General features: G+C 48.0%; 2 protein-coding genes across 2 annotated transcripts; one reads left to right on the top strand and one right to left on the bottom strand.

Moving 5' to 3' along the window:
- Window positions 1-2447: 2447 nt before the first annotated feature.
- On the top strand, window positions 2448-4200 carry NCS57_00677500 (uncharacterized protein; the record flags this gene model as incomplete). Its single annotated transcript, XM_053056653.1, has 4 exons — window positions 2448-2615; window positions 2666-2713; window positions 2772-2893; window positions 2952-4200. The coding sequence occupies 4 exons, from the start codon at window positions 2448-2450 to the stop codon at window positions 4198-4200; spliced, it is 1587 nt and encodes a 528-aa protein (XP_052912848.1).
- Window positions 4201-11270: 7070 nt separating this feature from the next.
- On the bottom strand, window positions 11271-11660 carry NCS57_00677400 (uncharacterized protein; the record flags this gene model as incomplete). The annotated part of the gene is made up of 1 exon (XM_053056652.1): window positions 11271-11660. One exon carries the CDS (start codon window positions 11658-11660, stop codon window positions 11271-11273), a length of 390 nt encoding a protein of 129 aa, XP_052912847.1.
- Between the last annotated feature and the right edge of the window lie 2135 nt (window positions 11661-13795).

Here is a 13795-nt window from a genome sequence, read left to right as displayed (position 1 = left end):
CAAAGCGGGGTTACATGAGAAGCCAAGTTTTGGGTCTGGAGCTTGGGAGAAGCCTCCCACTAGCATCTGGAACTCGGTGCGCTCAGAGACACGCCGAAATCCTCCCTGTAGGGTATCACGTGGGAGGTACGATAAACAGAAAAGGAAAGTCTCATTCACAGATTGGCAATATTGTATCCTGAAACGAAACAGTCAGATCCGTCGCCGACCGCCCAAGGCAAGCCACACTCTTCGCGAGTTGGCTCGTGTGACGACGCTAAGCCAAAGGTTGGTCGGGCACGATCCAATGGACCTCTTCACCCAGAATTGCATAAAGGCAATCACAGACTGGATCTCATTACTTGGCAAAACCACAATACCTGGCGATCTCGTAAGCTCAGACCCCCGTATTATTGCTGCTTTCAAAGCTGTGGACAGGATCATTTGTGGACAAGAAGGAACGTACCTGCTCCGACGGCTGGCTCACGTGCAGTTAATGCGGATCTTCACCACGCTTGAATCCATTATAAAATCAGAGAGGGAAAATGGACGGGCCCCACGTGAGCCTTGTTATCGCGACGCGACCATTGCTATCGACATTTACATGAAGGCTCAGGAAGACCGTTCACACCCAGACGCTTTGAGACGTGAGCTGAAAGAACGCAAACGAGCTGGTAGAAGCTGGAGCGACCTAGCGGGACCATCTCCACTCTTCACCATGATATATTCGGATGCTGCTGAGTCGATCGTATATGGCATTACCCGTCCTCGAAAGATTTGTTACTGACTCTCGGCAGGCGGGACGTTGGAAGACAAGACAGTGGAAGCCTAAAGTTGGTGGCGGCAAGCGTCTTGGAGCGTTCAGACAAGGCTGCTCATATTTATACTTTGCTCACCGAGAGCGCAGAATGGGCTGTCAGGTCCGGCTGTTTAGTTGACATGCGTCAGATTGCGGCTGTACAGATAAGGGAAGTTCTCAAGTAGTTCTTGTTTGGGCACAGGTGTCGCTACCTGATTACTAGGTTATTAACTTCTTACTATTGCAGCTGCTAGTAGCCTGATTACTAGGTCATCAACCCATTACTATAGCAGCTACTAGCAGCCTGATTATGGGTAAGCCTGGTAGGCTACTAGTAGCTATGCAGTAGTAAGTCCAGTAGGCTACTAGTAGCTATGCGGTGGGTAAGCTCGGCAGGCTGCTAGTAGCCTAATTACTAGATCATCAATCCATTACTATAGTAGCTGCTAGTAGCCTGATTACTATCCATTACTACAGGAGACCGGTCCCCTACGGGGCCCGCCAATGCCTTTCGGAACAGGCCTGAGAAGCAAGGCGCTTGCCTTGAAAAAAGTGAAAAAAGAAAAGAGCCTGACACAAGCACTTGTCTTATGAAAAAATGTGAAAAAGAACGATGCCGACAAGCACTGTCTTCCAGGTAAGTCGCGACGAAGCCCTAGGTAGGTACTGTTGGAGAAGTGGCATGCATGATGATGTTACACAGGCAGCCACCTCAAGGGAAGATGTCACCCCATGATACCTTAATTGTCAGAACAGCGTTACAGATCTGTTGCAGGATCAGCAGGTCGACCCAGGGGGTTAGGTGATGTACGCAACCCCTCTCTTCATCAGAGAGGGGGCGTCAAAACCTGTAACTCCGTCACTCCTGTAACCACTGTCAACCTATAGAAAATTAGCTGTCGGACAAAAATAAGCGATCAAAAAAAAAATAAGGTTTAGGCCCACTTTTAAAATGAATATTTTGCAGGACTATTTTTGTCAAGCAGCTAATTTTATATGGGTTGACACGGTTACATGAGCGACGGAGTTACAGGTTTTGACGCCCCCTCTCTGATGAAGAGAGGGGTTGCGTACATCACCTAACCCCCTGGGTAGTATCTTGGTCTTGCCCCCCTCAGATACAAAGACAACGAGGGAGAACGAAGAACAAGGAGGACGAACACAAGGAACCCCATCAATACACTCAAGATCATCCCAATATCATCTTTCATCATCAGTGACCTAGTGAGGGCGCGCTGTCTGACAGGTATCGCCTAATGGCCTTGGGCAGTTGTGGGCGTCTTTGCAGGTGTCTGTTTATAGGCTTGCCACGGCGCATGCGCCGTGGCTAGAGGTGGCGCGAGGGTCCAGGCGAAGTTAAGGTGGATATGTTCGTTTCGGCGTGAGTCTTTCGGTCGGCTCGCTGTCATTCCCTCGATCTAATAGGTCCGAAAAAGTCTGTGACATGGGGGCCGATGCATGGCCAACCCCACGTGCCCTGCAAGAGAAGCAATGATTGGTTGTACTGCACCATTTCGAGTGGGTACTAATGGAGATAACCTAGTAGGTCAGTCAAGCGAATAAACCTATGTGCTGTCTTGAATCTCCAACTTTTCAGCATTCAAGCCGTTCAGTACCAATTCTGCTGCCATCGACAAGAGCTTCAACACAATCCTACACTATTACCAGGATGGCTATTCGACGCTGGAGAGGCGGGCAGCCTGTTAATATCGGGGCCAAGTTGTGGAATGCCATCCACACTAATTACCATCTTGGATTTACCTCCTTTGGTGGTCCCCCAGTGCATTTCAAAATCGTGAGCTACAGCTTTGTTCTTATGATCATGTTCCATCGTGACGTATATTGCGTCTCGGACAGAGCGACTGCTGACGAATGCCCTCACCTTAGTTTCATGACAAATTCGTCCAGAAGCTGCAATGGATCGACGAGCAAGTGGTACGTCGAGTTTTCCGTGGTATCGTTGGGTAACGCAGCATTGCTGATCAGTATGCAGTATCAAGAGCTGTTCAGTGTATGCCAGGCTTTCTCTGGCCCTGGTAGCACTAAAATGCATTACTGTATCAACCTCATCCATGACGGTTTCCCGCCTGCCTTGCTGAGCTTTTTTATCTGGAGGTAAGCAGCCATGTCCAGTCCAAAATCTCGCATCGGCGCTGCTAACTTGCTTCACTAGCTTACCTGGCGCCCTCGGAATGTACGGCCTCTCCATTGGCATCTCTAACATCGGAGACTCACTCCCCGGTCCGGTTTATGCACTCCTCTCCGGCCTCAACGCCTCGACCGTCGGCATCATCGCAGTCGCCGCAGTTCAACTGTCAGAAAAAGCCATTACCGATAAAATAACCCACGTAATCGTCTTCCTCGGAGGCGCGGCCGGCATCCTATATAACGCGCTGTGGTACTTTCCCCTTCTGATGTTCCTGGCCGGCGTCGCAACCGTCGTTCATGATTATCGTTGGCTTCACGGCCCCGTCAAGGTCGTCGTGAGCGTGGTGAAGAACCCCAGAAGACGACGCCTGGCAGAAGAGCCGGAATCCGTCGAGCTTTCGCAGGCGCAGTCTGTCAATCAGCACAATCAGCACAACACTGCTACCGCCACTGCTACTTCTTCCGATGCTGCGACAAAACGGAATGAGGCAGGGACGCGCTCAAGCCGAGACAACGATGCGGAAACTCTTCCGGTTACTGAGAACGGGCATCCAGAGACCGAGTCGGAACCCCGCGTCGTCCCACCAGAACGCAGCCTCAATTTCTCTTGGACCTTCGGCCTCGGCATAATTGTCTTTTTCCTCATTACATTCATCGTCATCATGGTCCTGCGCGGCGTGTTGCCTGTTAAATCGCTCCTCTTCAGCTTCTTCGCAAACATGTACCTCGCAGGAACTATCATCTTCGGCGGAGGTCCCGTCGTCATCCCCCTGCTCCGCGAATACGTCGTCGCCGAAGGCTGGGTTAGCCCGCGAGACTTCCTCATCGGCCTAGCCATTCAGCAGAGCTTTCCCGGTCCCAACTTCAACTTCGCCGTGTACCTTGGCGCCCTGACTGCGATCAACGGGGGTTACAACTCGGCTGCAGGGGCTGCACTCGGATTCATTGGCATCTTTGCCCCAGGCCTCATCACCGTTCATGGCACCATGGGCATATGGAGTGCTATCCGCGGCCTTAGATGGGTAAAGTCGCTCCTCAGAGGCGTTAATGCTGGTGCCGTCGGGCTCATTTATACCGCAGTCTACCGCCTGTGGCAAATCGGTTACATAGACGAAAATTTCCAGCAGGGGACAAGTCTCGCACAGGAACCATGGTGGGTTGTCGTGACTGCATCGAGCTTTGTCTTCGGCTACTCTTTTGGCGTGAACCCTCCGGTCGCTATCATCATGGGCGCTGTGCTGGGCCTAATCTGGTATGGGGTTGTCAGGGCTTAATTTAATATAAGATGGACGATAGTTTCTCCATTTTAACTTCACTCCAGGGGAATAAGTATAGCACCTCCGCCCTCCCTACTACCCATCCTGAAGGCTTTCCAGCCCGCCTTGGGGAGGTTAATCGCGTCGTCCTCAGCTAAGAATTTCATAAACACACCATGAGTGACAACAACCACATTCGTCCTTCGCCTCTCGTCATCCTCTTCTCTATCCTTCTCGAGTGAAGCAATAATCTCACGCAATCTCTCGCGGAATCGTTGCGCTCGTTTAACGACCGCAGCATCATCCGCGGCGTACAACCCCTCTTTGATGAACCATTCATGCCCCAAGTCCCCAAAATCGAGACCTGGAAAGGCCTTATTTAGTTCAGCACGTCTAGACCCGGTATCACAAGGAAGGTCGCTGCGCTCCTAAAGGTCGGGGTCGATAATAAGCTAGGCGCCGCCTGCTGCATCTTTGCGGAAGACTTGAGGGAAGCCGGCGGTCGTAGTTTGCAACGTGCGTGTAAGTGGAGATGTGAGAACGACGGCGATTGAGGCTGGGTCAGGGAAATTTTCAGTCAGATTCGCTGCCTGGGCCAAGCCGCTAGCGGTAAGAGGTGGATCTCGTTGTGTGAAGTCTTTCGAGATGTTGTGCTCCGACTCGGCGTGGCGGACGAGGTAGATGACTGAAGACATGGCTGTTCTTTGCAGATTTTCGTAGTTTACCCTTGTGAAAGGGTTCGTAGATTGTTTCCATGCCATCGGTGCTATGATGTGCTGATAGCATTGTTATATAGGTAACCATAGAATATTAGATAAAAAAGAACGCCATCAGTACCTAATATGACACCATCGACTACTAAAGCTGTCTCCACTCTGTGAATAGCTCCCGCAGGTTTTTCTAATATTTATGACTGCTTCTGCACCGAGAATTCCTCTCCTCCTTTCTTACAGAATAGGCCACGTTTTGCTCCTTTTGATGCCTCGATATCGGTCAGTATGGATGGATACATAGGTTTTATTTCACCTGAAATCATCCCTAGAATGGCAGAATTTATTTCTATGAATTGAACGTATAGGCACCTGACGCTCTAATTGACCAACTTGCAGAGCCTGCTGGCTGAGGTTGGTAGCCAGGCTGGCGCGGGGAAAAAAAGTGGTGCAGGAGGAAAAAAGGTGGCGCAGGGATTGAGGTGAAGCGATTGTGGTGCAGGCGGCTCGCACGGACCATTTAGTGGCCCGAGCTTGATTTTTGGACCGCCAGGAGGGCACGGAAGGAAAAAAAAAAAAAAAAAAAAAAAAAAAAAGAACCTTTCGGAACAAGTTCCTCAAGGCATAACATCGACGACCCACCTTTGGCCACCACCCCCCTTTGGCCACATCATCATCGACTTCATCCTTGGCATTGCGAATAATGCACCCGGCCACAGATTTACCAATTTACAGCGTATCAACTTCAAAAATATGTCATAATAATCAGAAATGTCTGAAGAACGTGAATATCGAATTTCTTGCGCTCTCAAAGACCTCAAACATGCCCCACTCGCCCCGGTTGCTTCGGCGCATGCCATTTCTCGCGGCAGTCTTCGCAACCGCAAAAAAGGCGGCACCAACGCTCGCGACGCTCAAATTCCGGCTCAAAAGTTGAATCCGGACCAAGAGAGGAATCTAGTCAATTGGATCCTCAATGAAGAAGCTGCTGGCCGGGGCCAAAGCAAGGCAAATATACGCAAGTTTGCGGACCTCATTCTCAAGCACGATGGACGAGACGAACACGTCGGCCACAACTGGATCAACCGCTTTATCAGGCGCCATAAAGACATCAAAATGAAGCCATCGCGGGCCACAGACGCCGTACGAGCGAGGGAGACAACGGAGGAGCAGTTACAGCGCTTTTCTCGACTCCTCGAGCACCAAATTGAAGATAAGGACATCAACCCAACGACCTTACACAATGTCGACGAACACGGAGTTGCTGAAGGGGAAACCAAGGCCGGAAGGGTCGTAGGGACCTCATTTACGTCCTTTTCCATCGTCTCAGAGAGCGATTCTCGTACCTGGGTCTCGATAATTGAGTGTATCTCAGCTGCTGGCTCCTCTACGACGCCGGTGGTCATTTTCACCGGCGAGAACCTCCAGGGCCAGTGGTTTGACCCTCCGTGGCCGGACTGGAAGTATGACTGCACATCTACAGGCTGGTCGAATAGCCTCATCTTCAGGAAATGGTTCATCGAGGTTTTCCTGCCAGAAACAGCGCCTGCTCCTGGGAAATGGCGCCTCCTTCTTCTCGACGGCCATAGCTCTCATGTGACTATCGAGATAATGTTCCTGGCCTGGATAAATAAGGTATAACTCCTTTATTTACCTCCACATTCGTCTCATACCACACAACCTCTCGACGTTGGCGTCTTTTCAGTTCTCAAGCGAAATTTTCACGAAGAGACATCCAAGTATGCAACATTCACAGCTAGGTCTCCCATTCAGAAACGACGCTTCGTATATACTTATGAAGTAGCTCGAGAGAAAGCCCTAACCGAGAGGAACATCCGACACGCATTTCGGGGCGCAGGAATCTATCCTGTCGATGTCAATAAGCCGATAAAGAAGGTAGCTACTACCAAGCGCCCTCCCCCGCCCGATTTGACACCCTCAACACCAAAAAAGCAAAAGCAGCTATCTCGTGATAATCTCTGTACGCCAAAGAACGAGAGGGATATCAAAAGACGGCTAGATCGCATACGAAAAAGCGATGGCGACGTCTCTCGTGAAGCCCGAACCCTCATAAATCAGAATAGCAAGCAAGTCACTTATTTAAACGGCATTATCGCCAGCCAAAGTCAGAGAATTGAGTTCCTAGAGAACCAGCTAGAGTCACAGAAGCCCACTGGCAGAAAGGCCGTTGATTATGACCCTAATGAGAGGTTTGCTCGCATTGACGAAATTGCGTACGCTCATTATGAGGCTGAGAAAGCACCAAAGAAATATCGCGACTATGAGGCATCCAAATTACAAGATAATTCCATTAAAGCAGCAGAGAAGGAGCAGCAAGGCATGCAGAGTGTATTTCAGGTTCAATTGAATTAACTGCATTTTTTTTTATTGAGAAATCGCTGATTTACGTGATGTGTGCATTTTGGAGGTGAGGCAATTTACGCTGGCCAAAGGGGGGTGGTGGCCAAAGGTGGGTCCTCGATGTTAGCAGCTGCTAGTAGCCTGATTATTATTAATTATATTATTAAGTCATCAACTTATTGCAGTAATGCCCGTCTTTAGGCTACTAGCAGCCTGTCAAAAAGAGGCAGATAAAGTCTGCTTACACTAAACCAAGTTTTGGTACGCTTGTGACGGGAGCGTCCGGGGTGCTGGACCCTGGGTTGGGTATACGTAACTAGGCGTACGGGGCAGGCCGTCACAGGGACTATCATACACGTCTACGCGTCTACGAGCCTGCCCGCTTTCTCTCTTTCCTCTCCAACGTAGTATTCTCGCAATACAGTGGCATTACCTCTTGAGTTGATCTCATCTGGCCCGTGACAGATTACTTGAATTATACAGGAGACCGATCCCCTACGGGGTCCGCCAATGCGTTTCGGAACGAGCCTGAGAAGAAAGGCACTTGCTGGTGAAAGAAGCATCTGCGCATGACCAGTTTTATCCCTTTTTGGGGTGCCGGCTTTGTTGTTCTGCCCCCTCCAGGACTTGCAACAAGAGGCAACTCTCGCAGAGCAGCCCTACACGGGGGGTTCCTAGCATGTATAGATGGCGAGACGAGTACAACGACGGCTCGCACAGTGCAGCAGCGTGCCCTTGTTTAACCGCACCCTCCTGACCAATCGTCACGACCGGGCTTGACCCACAGAAAAGAGGACACGCAGGCAACTCCGCGACGGGTTATCCAATGGATGACGGAGACCGTCCCAGGGGGAGGGGGAGGGGTGTTACCCGGCAGCCTCAAAACAATACTCTTTAAGCTCTTCGTCTAGTACTACCTGGTCAAGCCTCATGCCAATACGCTACTGCAGTTCCAATCTGTTTCCCGTTTACGATTCGACATGGGGATGGCAAGAAACGAGGGAACAAGAATGGAACAGATGGAGAAACAAAGACGGAGGTTGAGATGTGCTTCTGCTTGGACTGTTTCCTGACCATTCCCGACAGCCTCTCGGGCCTTCATCCAAGCAGCATCTTTGTGGATGGTGATTGGCGCATGTGACGTGCCTCATCGACCTTGAATGGACATGTTCCCAGCCAGTGGAGGTGCTATGCCCGCCATAGTGGTTGGCCAATCGAACTATCGATCAAATTACCGGTATATGGTTGCCTCCAGTGAACAACATGAATCGGTTTGGAACCTAACGTGTTGATAAACGACTCGTCCCCGAAATCGTCGCCCCGGCCAAGAATAGCGTCGCACGACCTAACCTGGCCAGGTACGTTAGTGGGCTGGTAGGCTGCTCGTCCTAGCGCCCCAGGGCACCAAAGGACCAACCACGCACCACTCGGTAATCATACTGGCCTCACAGGCTATGCATAGCTGCGGAGGTACAAAGTATTGCCGCCTTAGGTTAAACTCGCGGGGAAACACCTTATCTCCTTTCCTTAATATATTCTATTCCAGTCCGGGCTACTTCTACTAAATCTATGACATAGAGGAAAGGACTTTAGCTCTAGCCATTCTATCTCTAGGCTCTTTCCTAGTGTAGGCGCTTTCCCCTAGCCATCTAGCGGCGCCTTACCTTGCGCTATCGCCTCTGCTTCACTTGCTCTAACGTCCGCAGGGTGACACCATAAACCTTCTAGACATAGCTCCGGAAGTGGTCCAAATATTAGAGTCTAACATCTTTGCACTTAGGATGCTCACACCGGATCCTCTCGCCGCTCTGCTCAGCCTACTCGCGCCTAACCAGGTACTAGTCATCGAAGTAGTCATTCATAATAGTCGAGCAGCAGTATATAAAGGCGCGCTCTTCACGAGACAGTCACTCATCACCGATACAATCAGGACATTACGCAGCGTACAGGAGCAGAGGGAATTAATCAGGGCTAGGCAACATTTCGTATTCTATTTCAAGAGGCTCGGTCTTTATGGATAAGTTGGCTTTGACGTTCTATCAGACGCGGGAGCGCTTAACTATCTCTCTTTTGCGATAGAGAGCCACCATAAGATCAATAAACTAGATCCTTCGTTAGAAGATCTAGTCTTCAGTTAAGTCCTCGGGCTAGTGGTAGACGATCTCTGCCAATTCCTTGCGTTCTAGTATAGTGATATAGATGGCAGGCTCCACATACTTATCTTCGTCTTCTCCGCGTACCTCCCATTTAATATCCCAGATAGGACAGTAATAGAAGTAATACTAGCGGTACTCTCTTATAATTAGGTATACGCATCGTCCCTTCTTAAGTCTAATCTACTCAGTAAGCATATATATCTCTTCTTCGGCCTCCAGACCCTAGATACGATACCGTCCCTGCTTAAGTAATGCTCGCCGCTACTCTAGCTTAACGATCTCGGGATTAGGTAGTAGGTTCGCCTATACTTCCATAGGTACTATATCGCGTTTAGCTCGAGGGTTATGGGTAAGGCTAATATGCGTGAATAATTTATATAATTCGCTCTCTATCTATTCCTTAAGAAAGGTATTCTACAAGTTAAACTTAACTATCTAATTAAGGTAGGCGTCTTAAAACGTAAGAAACTTAGGGTTATAGCGTATTATCTAGTCTCAGACAGTATCCGGCGCGTTACCTACGGGCATATTAGCAATCTATAGATTAGAAGCCCACTAGAGCTTAGGGATATTACCTACCGTTCGTAGCGTTTAAGGCTCCTTTGCGACAGACCTTTAGCGTCTAGCGAACCTCGAACCCCGTATCTTCGCTCTATTGGCCTATGTCATCTCTAAGCTTAGCATAGAGCATAGCTTTATCTTCGGAGAGTTCGCTATTAGGGCTAAAGCGGCGGAAAACGGGGACCTTAAGCATAGACTCCTTCCACCGTAGCTATATGGACGGCTTATACATAGGGATCTTTATCCCTAGCACCCAAGAGGCATTTATTAAGCTCTCTGCGGCAAAGGCGCTATTATGAAGCGCGAGGGCGATAATATCGCTAATAACACAAAAAACGAGTTTCCTCATCGGCGTAAAGTAGAAGATAGTACTATGATAATTAGTATCAAGAAGATAGGCCAGTCGTAATCAGCCTATAGGACGTTGGCAACTCATGGTTTTAGCCTATTATCTACGCCTTTATGATAGATAAACTTAATAGCCATGGCGGGTACTGCCCGTCCCGTCCTCGGGTGGCGGATAATCATTAGATTAATATCCTCGTAGTAAAGAGCCTTAGGCTAGCCGCGTCCCTTGGTTTCCGCTAATAATAGCTTATCTAGCCGCCGGGATACCTTATTAGGCGCGATATTATTATCTTTACCTTCGTCCGCTCCACGGTTAGCATTAGGTAAAGATACGACCTTAAAGCCGAAGAGTTTCTAAGTTAAGCTATCTTTAGGCTTTCGCCTCTTATTATCAATAAGCTTACTAGGTCGCGCCCCGGTATAATATATAATCTTATAGTAATAGGGGAGTTAAATACAGTGCCGTTTACTAAGGAAGATACTCTCGTCGTATGCTATATTAAATACTAGGAGGACCTCTAACCCGGCCGCGCTTATAATTAGCTTAGCGTCGATATTAGGCGCATAAAGACCAAACTAAGGGATTAAGATATAACGATAGTATTAGCCGGGAGTCTCTATCAGCGCTTCCTATACATAGTAAAGTATAGGGAGAAGAGCTAGCTTCCGGCCAGGTTCAAATGGGCCATACCTTATATACTTCCTTAGAGTTATTGCGGTCCATAAAATAACCCGTAACCGTAGTATATAGCTATTAGAATTAGCGAATATACATATCCAAAGTACCCCATAACTTAATATTATAGTTGCCGCAGACGAAGAGTAAAAAATCTATCGTCGTCTCTCGCTATAGATCTTCTAACATCGCCTTCCAATCGCCGACCTTCTTTTCTTAATAGTAACTTAGCCCACACGTTAGAGGATAGATATCCAGCGGGATAGGCTCAGTGACTTATCGCTCCCATTTCCTGAATAGGCCGGCGACGTTGATCTGGGTTTCGTGAGCATATACGGGCTTAACAAAGGTTATTCGCCGTAGCCGCTTTCGGTTCTCCTTATGCGCCTCGGTGGATAGCGGTGCGGGTCGTTTGGTGCCTCTGCTGCGTGACTCTTGCTGAGCGACTTGGGCGAGAAAGTCGGCATAATTATCTAGGGCGCCGTTAGGACCGGCTCGGTACGCTATGGCGGTCATAAACTGAGCCATGGGGACGTAAGGACGTAAATAATTCTCTGAGGCTCGTTGCTTATCGGCTCGATTTAAGTTAGCAGTCATTCGGCTAGGGAGAGAGAGAGAGAGAGAGTAGACAGGCGGGCTGCGGAGGGTAATAGGGGGAGCGGCCATATCGAACGAGTCGAACGGGAACGGGAGGCTAAGGGGACCGTCGCTGCCATTTATAGAGCAAGTAAGCCATCGCAGCTCAGGTATAGCTATTCTAGGCGGCAAGGGATAGATCCATTGTGGGCGACGACAGGAAACAGAAAACAGACGCGCTGGGTATCGAAATTAGAACGCCCTTTGTGATGAAGGCAGAAGGGGGATAGAAACTGGGCCCCCTCGGGTGGGTATGCCCTGACAGCCCCGCCATGTCAGCCCTGGGCGCGTGCAAGGGATCTATGCGTGAGCGGGCCAGCCAAGTATATAGTACCTGCCCCGCGACCTCTGGTCGTTGGACTCCCCGCACCGCTAGCGCCGCCTAAAATAGCGACGCTTTCCGCCCGATTTGGCGGCTCCAGCAGCGCTTTCTCTGTTTATGGAGTAATTTATATAATTATAAAAATTAATAATTATTAATATATATTAATTTTATTATAAAAATAATATTAAATAAAAAATTAATTAAAAAATTAATTAATAATTTTAATATTAATATATATTTATATTATAAAAATAATTAACGTACTTAATAAGCGAGCGTCGCAGACAAGCAAGCATCGCACTTTTCCCTCTTATATCTAACTTTCTATATAATTAATTAATTCCCAACCACCAAATATATCAGACTCAAATATTAAGGCTAGAACCCTTCTTGCCCTTTAGGCCCTTTAAAATAACCCTAAGCTAAGCATCTGACGCGCTGCAGGGACCTACCGGGTCTCTAAGCATAGGCTACGTCGGCGACAGAATAGCATTTAAGCTTGACTTAATACTATCCCGAATTCACGCAAACTATCTAATCTAGAAGAAGAGATCCTTATTCACTTCATTCTTAACCTAGATTCGCGAGGATTTCCCCCCCGGCTACGTAGTATTAAAGATATGGCTAATTAATTACTTGCCGACCGCGACGCGCTACTAGTTAGCACGCATTAGGCTTATAACTTCATTAAGCGGTACTTAGACCTTAAGACGCATTTTTTCCGTAAATATAACTATTAGAGAGTTAAGTGCGAAGATTTAATTATTATCCGCGATTAGTTTCGGCTTATAGCGAATATAATCGCGAAGTATAGCATCTAATTAAATAATATCTATAACTTTAATAAGACTAGCTTTCTTATAGGTATAATTATAAGCGGAATAGTTATCATAGGTGCAGAAAGGCATTTAAAGCCGAAATCAATATAGCCTAGAAACCGGGAATAGATTACGGTTATTTAAGCGATTAATGCGGAAGGCTAGGCGATCTAGCCGTTTATTATCGGTGCGGGCTAATATTACCTCGCTAACTAGTACCGAGAAAGCAACCTCCCGGGCGATTAGGCTATTGCGACGACCCAAAATGGCTAGACTAATAACGAGATTGGTCTCGAGTGGCTTAAGTACTTTAACCGGTGCATAACTAGTCGATTAATTAGTTCTTATTATCTCTTAATCCTCGATGGCCACGAAAGTCACTAATCTATCGAATTTAAGAGATATTATAAGGAAAAGAAGATCATCCGGCTTTATATGCCACCTCATTCGTCTCATCTACTTTAGCCCCTTAACGTTAGGTGCTTTAGCGTACTAAAGCGAGCTTATAGTCGAGAAATAGAGCGATTGATTAGATGCTCTATAACCTATGTTTTAAAGACCGAGTTCTTCTTAGCTTTCCACGTAGTATATAAGGCTATTATAACGGAAAGAAATATCAAGGGGGCTTTTAAAGGAGCTAGCCTTATTCCCCTTGACCTAGAAGCTATAGTCTTAAAGCTTAATATATAGCTACGGACTCTAACGCCGGTTTAGGAGGCAGCTAAACCGTCGACCCCTTGGGCTTTAAGGACCCTAAAGACCGTGATTAAGGCTAGATCTTAGTCTAAATACCTCGAAAGGTAGATTAAAAGGTATTAAAGTAGCTCGCCGGAGTTAATCTTAGAGGCTCTATAGTCTCTTATAAAGGGGACAAAGGCTATTATGCATTAGGTTACCTTATTGACGGCTGAGGTTAGAGACCTTCGAGAGGCAAATGAGATACTAAGTCGGCGCCGGAGGGCAAAAAGGACTAGACTATAGAAAAGAGGGGTTATGATGGTAGAAGAGGGGAGGTAAGCAAT

This window comes from Fusarium keratoplasticum, chromosome 5 (genome assembly GCF_025433545.1).
Source record: "Fusarium keratoplasticum isolate Fu6.1 chromosome 5, whole genome shotgun sequence".
Classification (NCBI taxonomy): Eukaryota; Fungi; Ascomycota; class Sordariomycetes; order Hypocreales; family Nectriaceae; genus Fusarium; species Fusarium keratoplasticum.
This window is presented reverse-complemented; position numbering and strand designations above follow the sequence as displayed.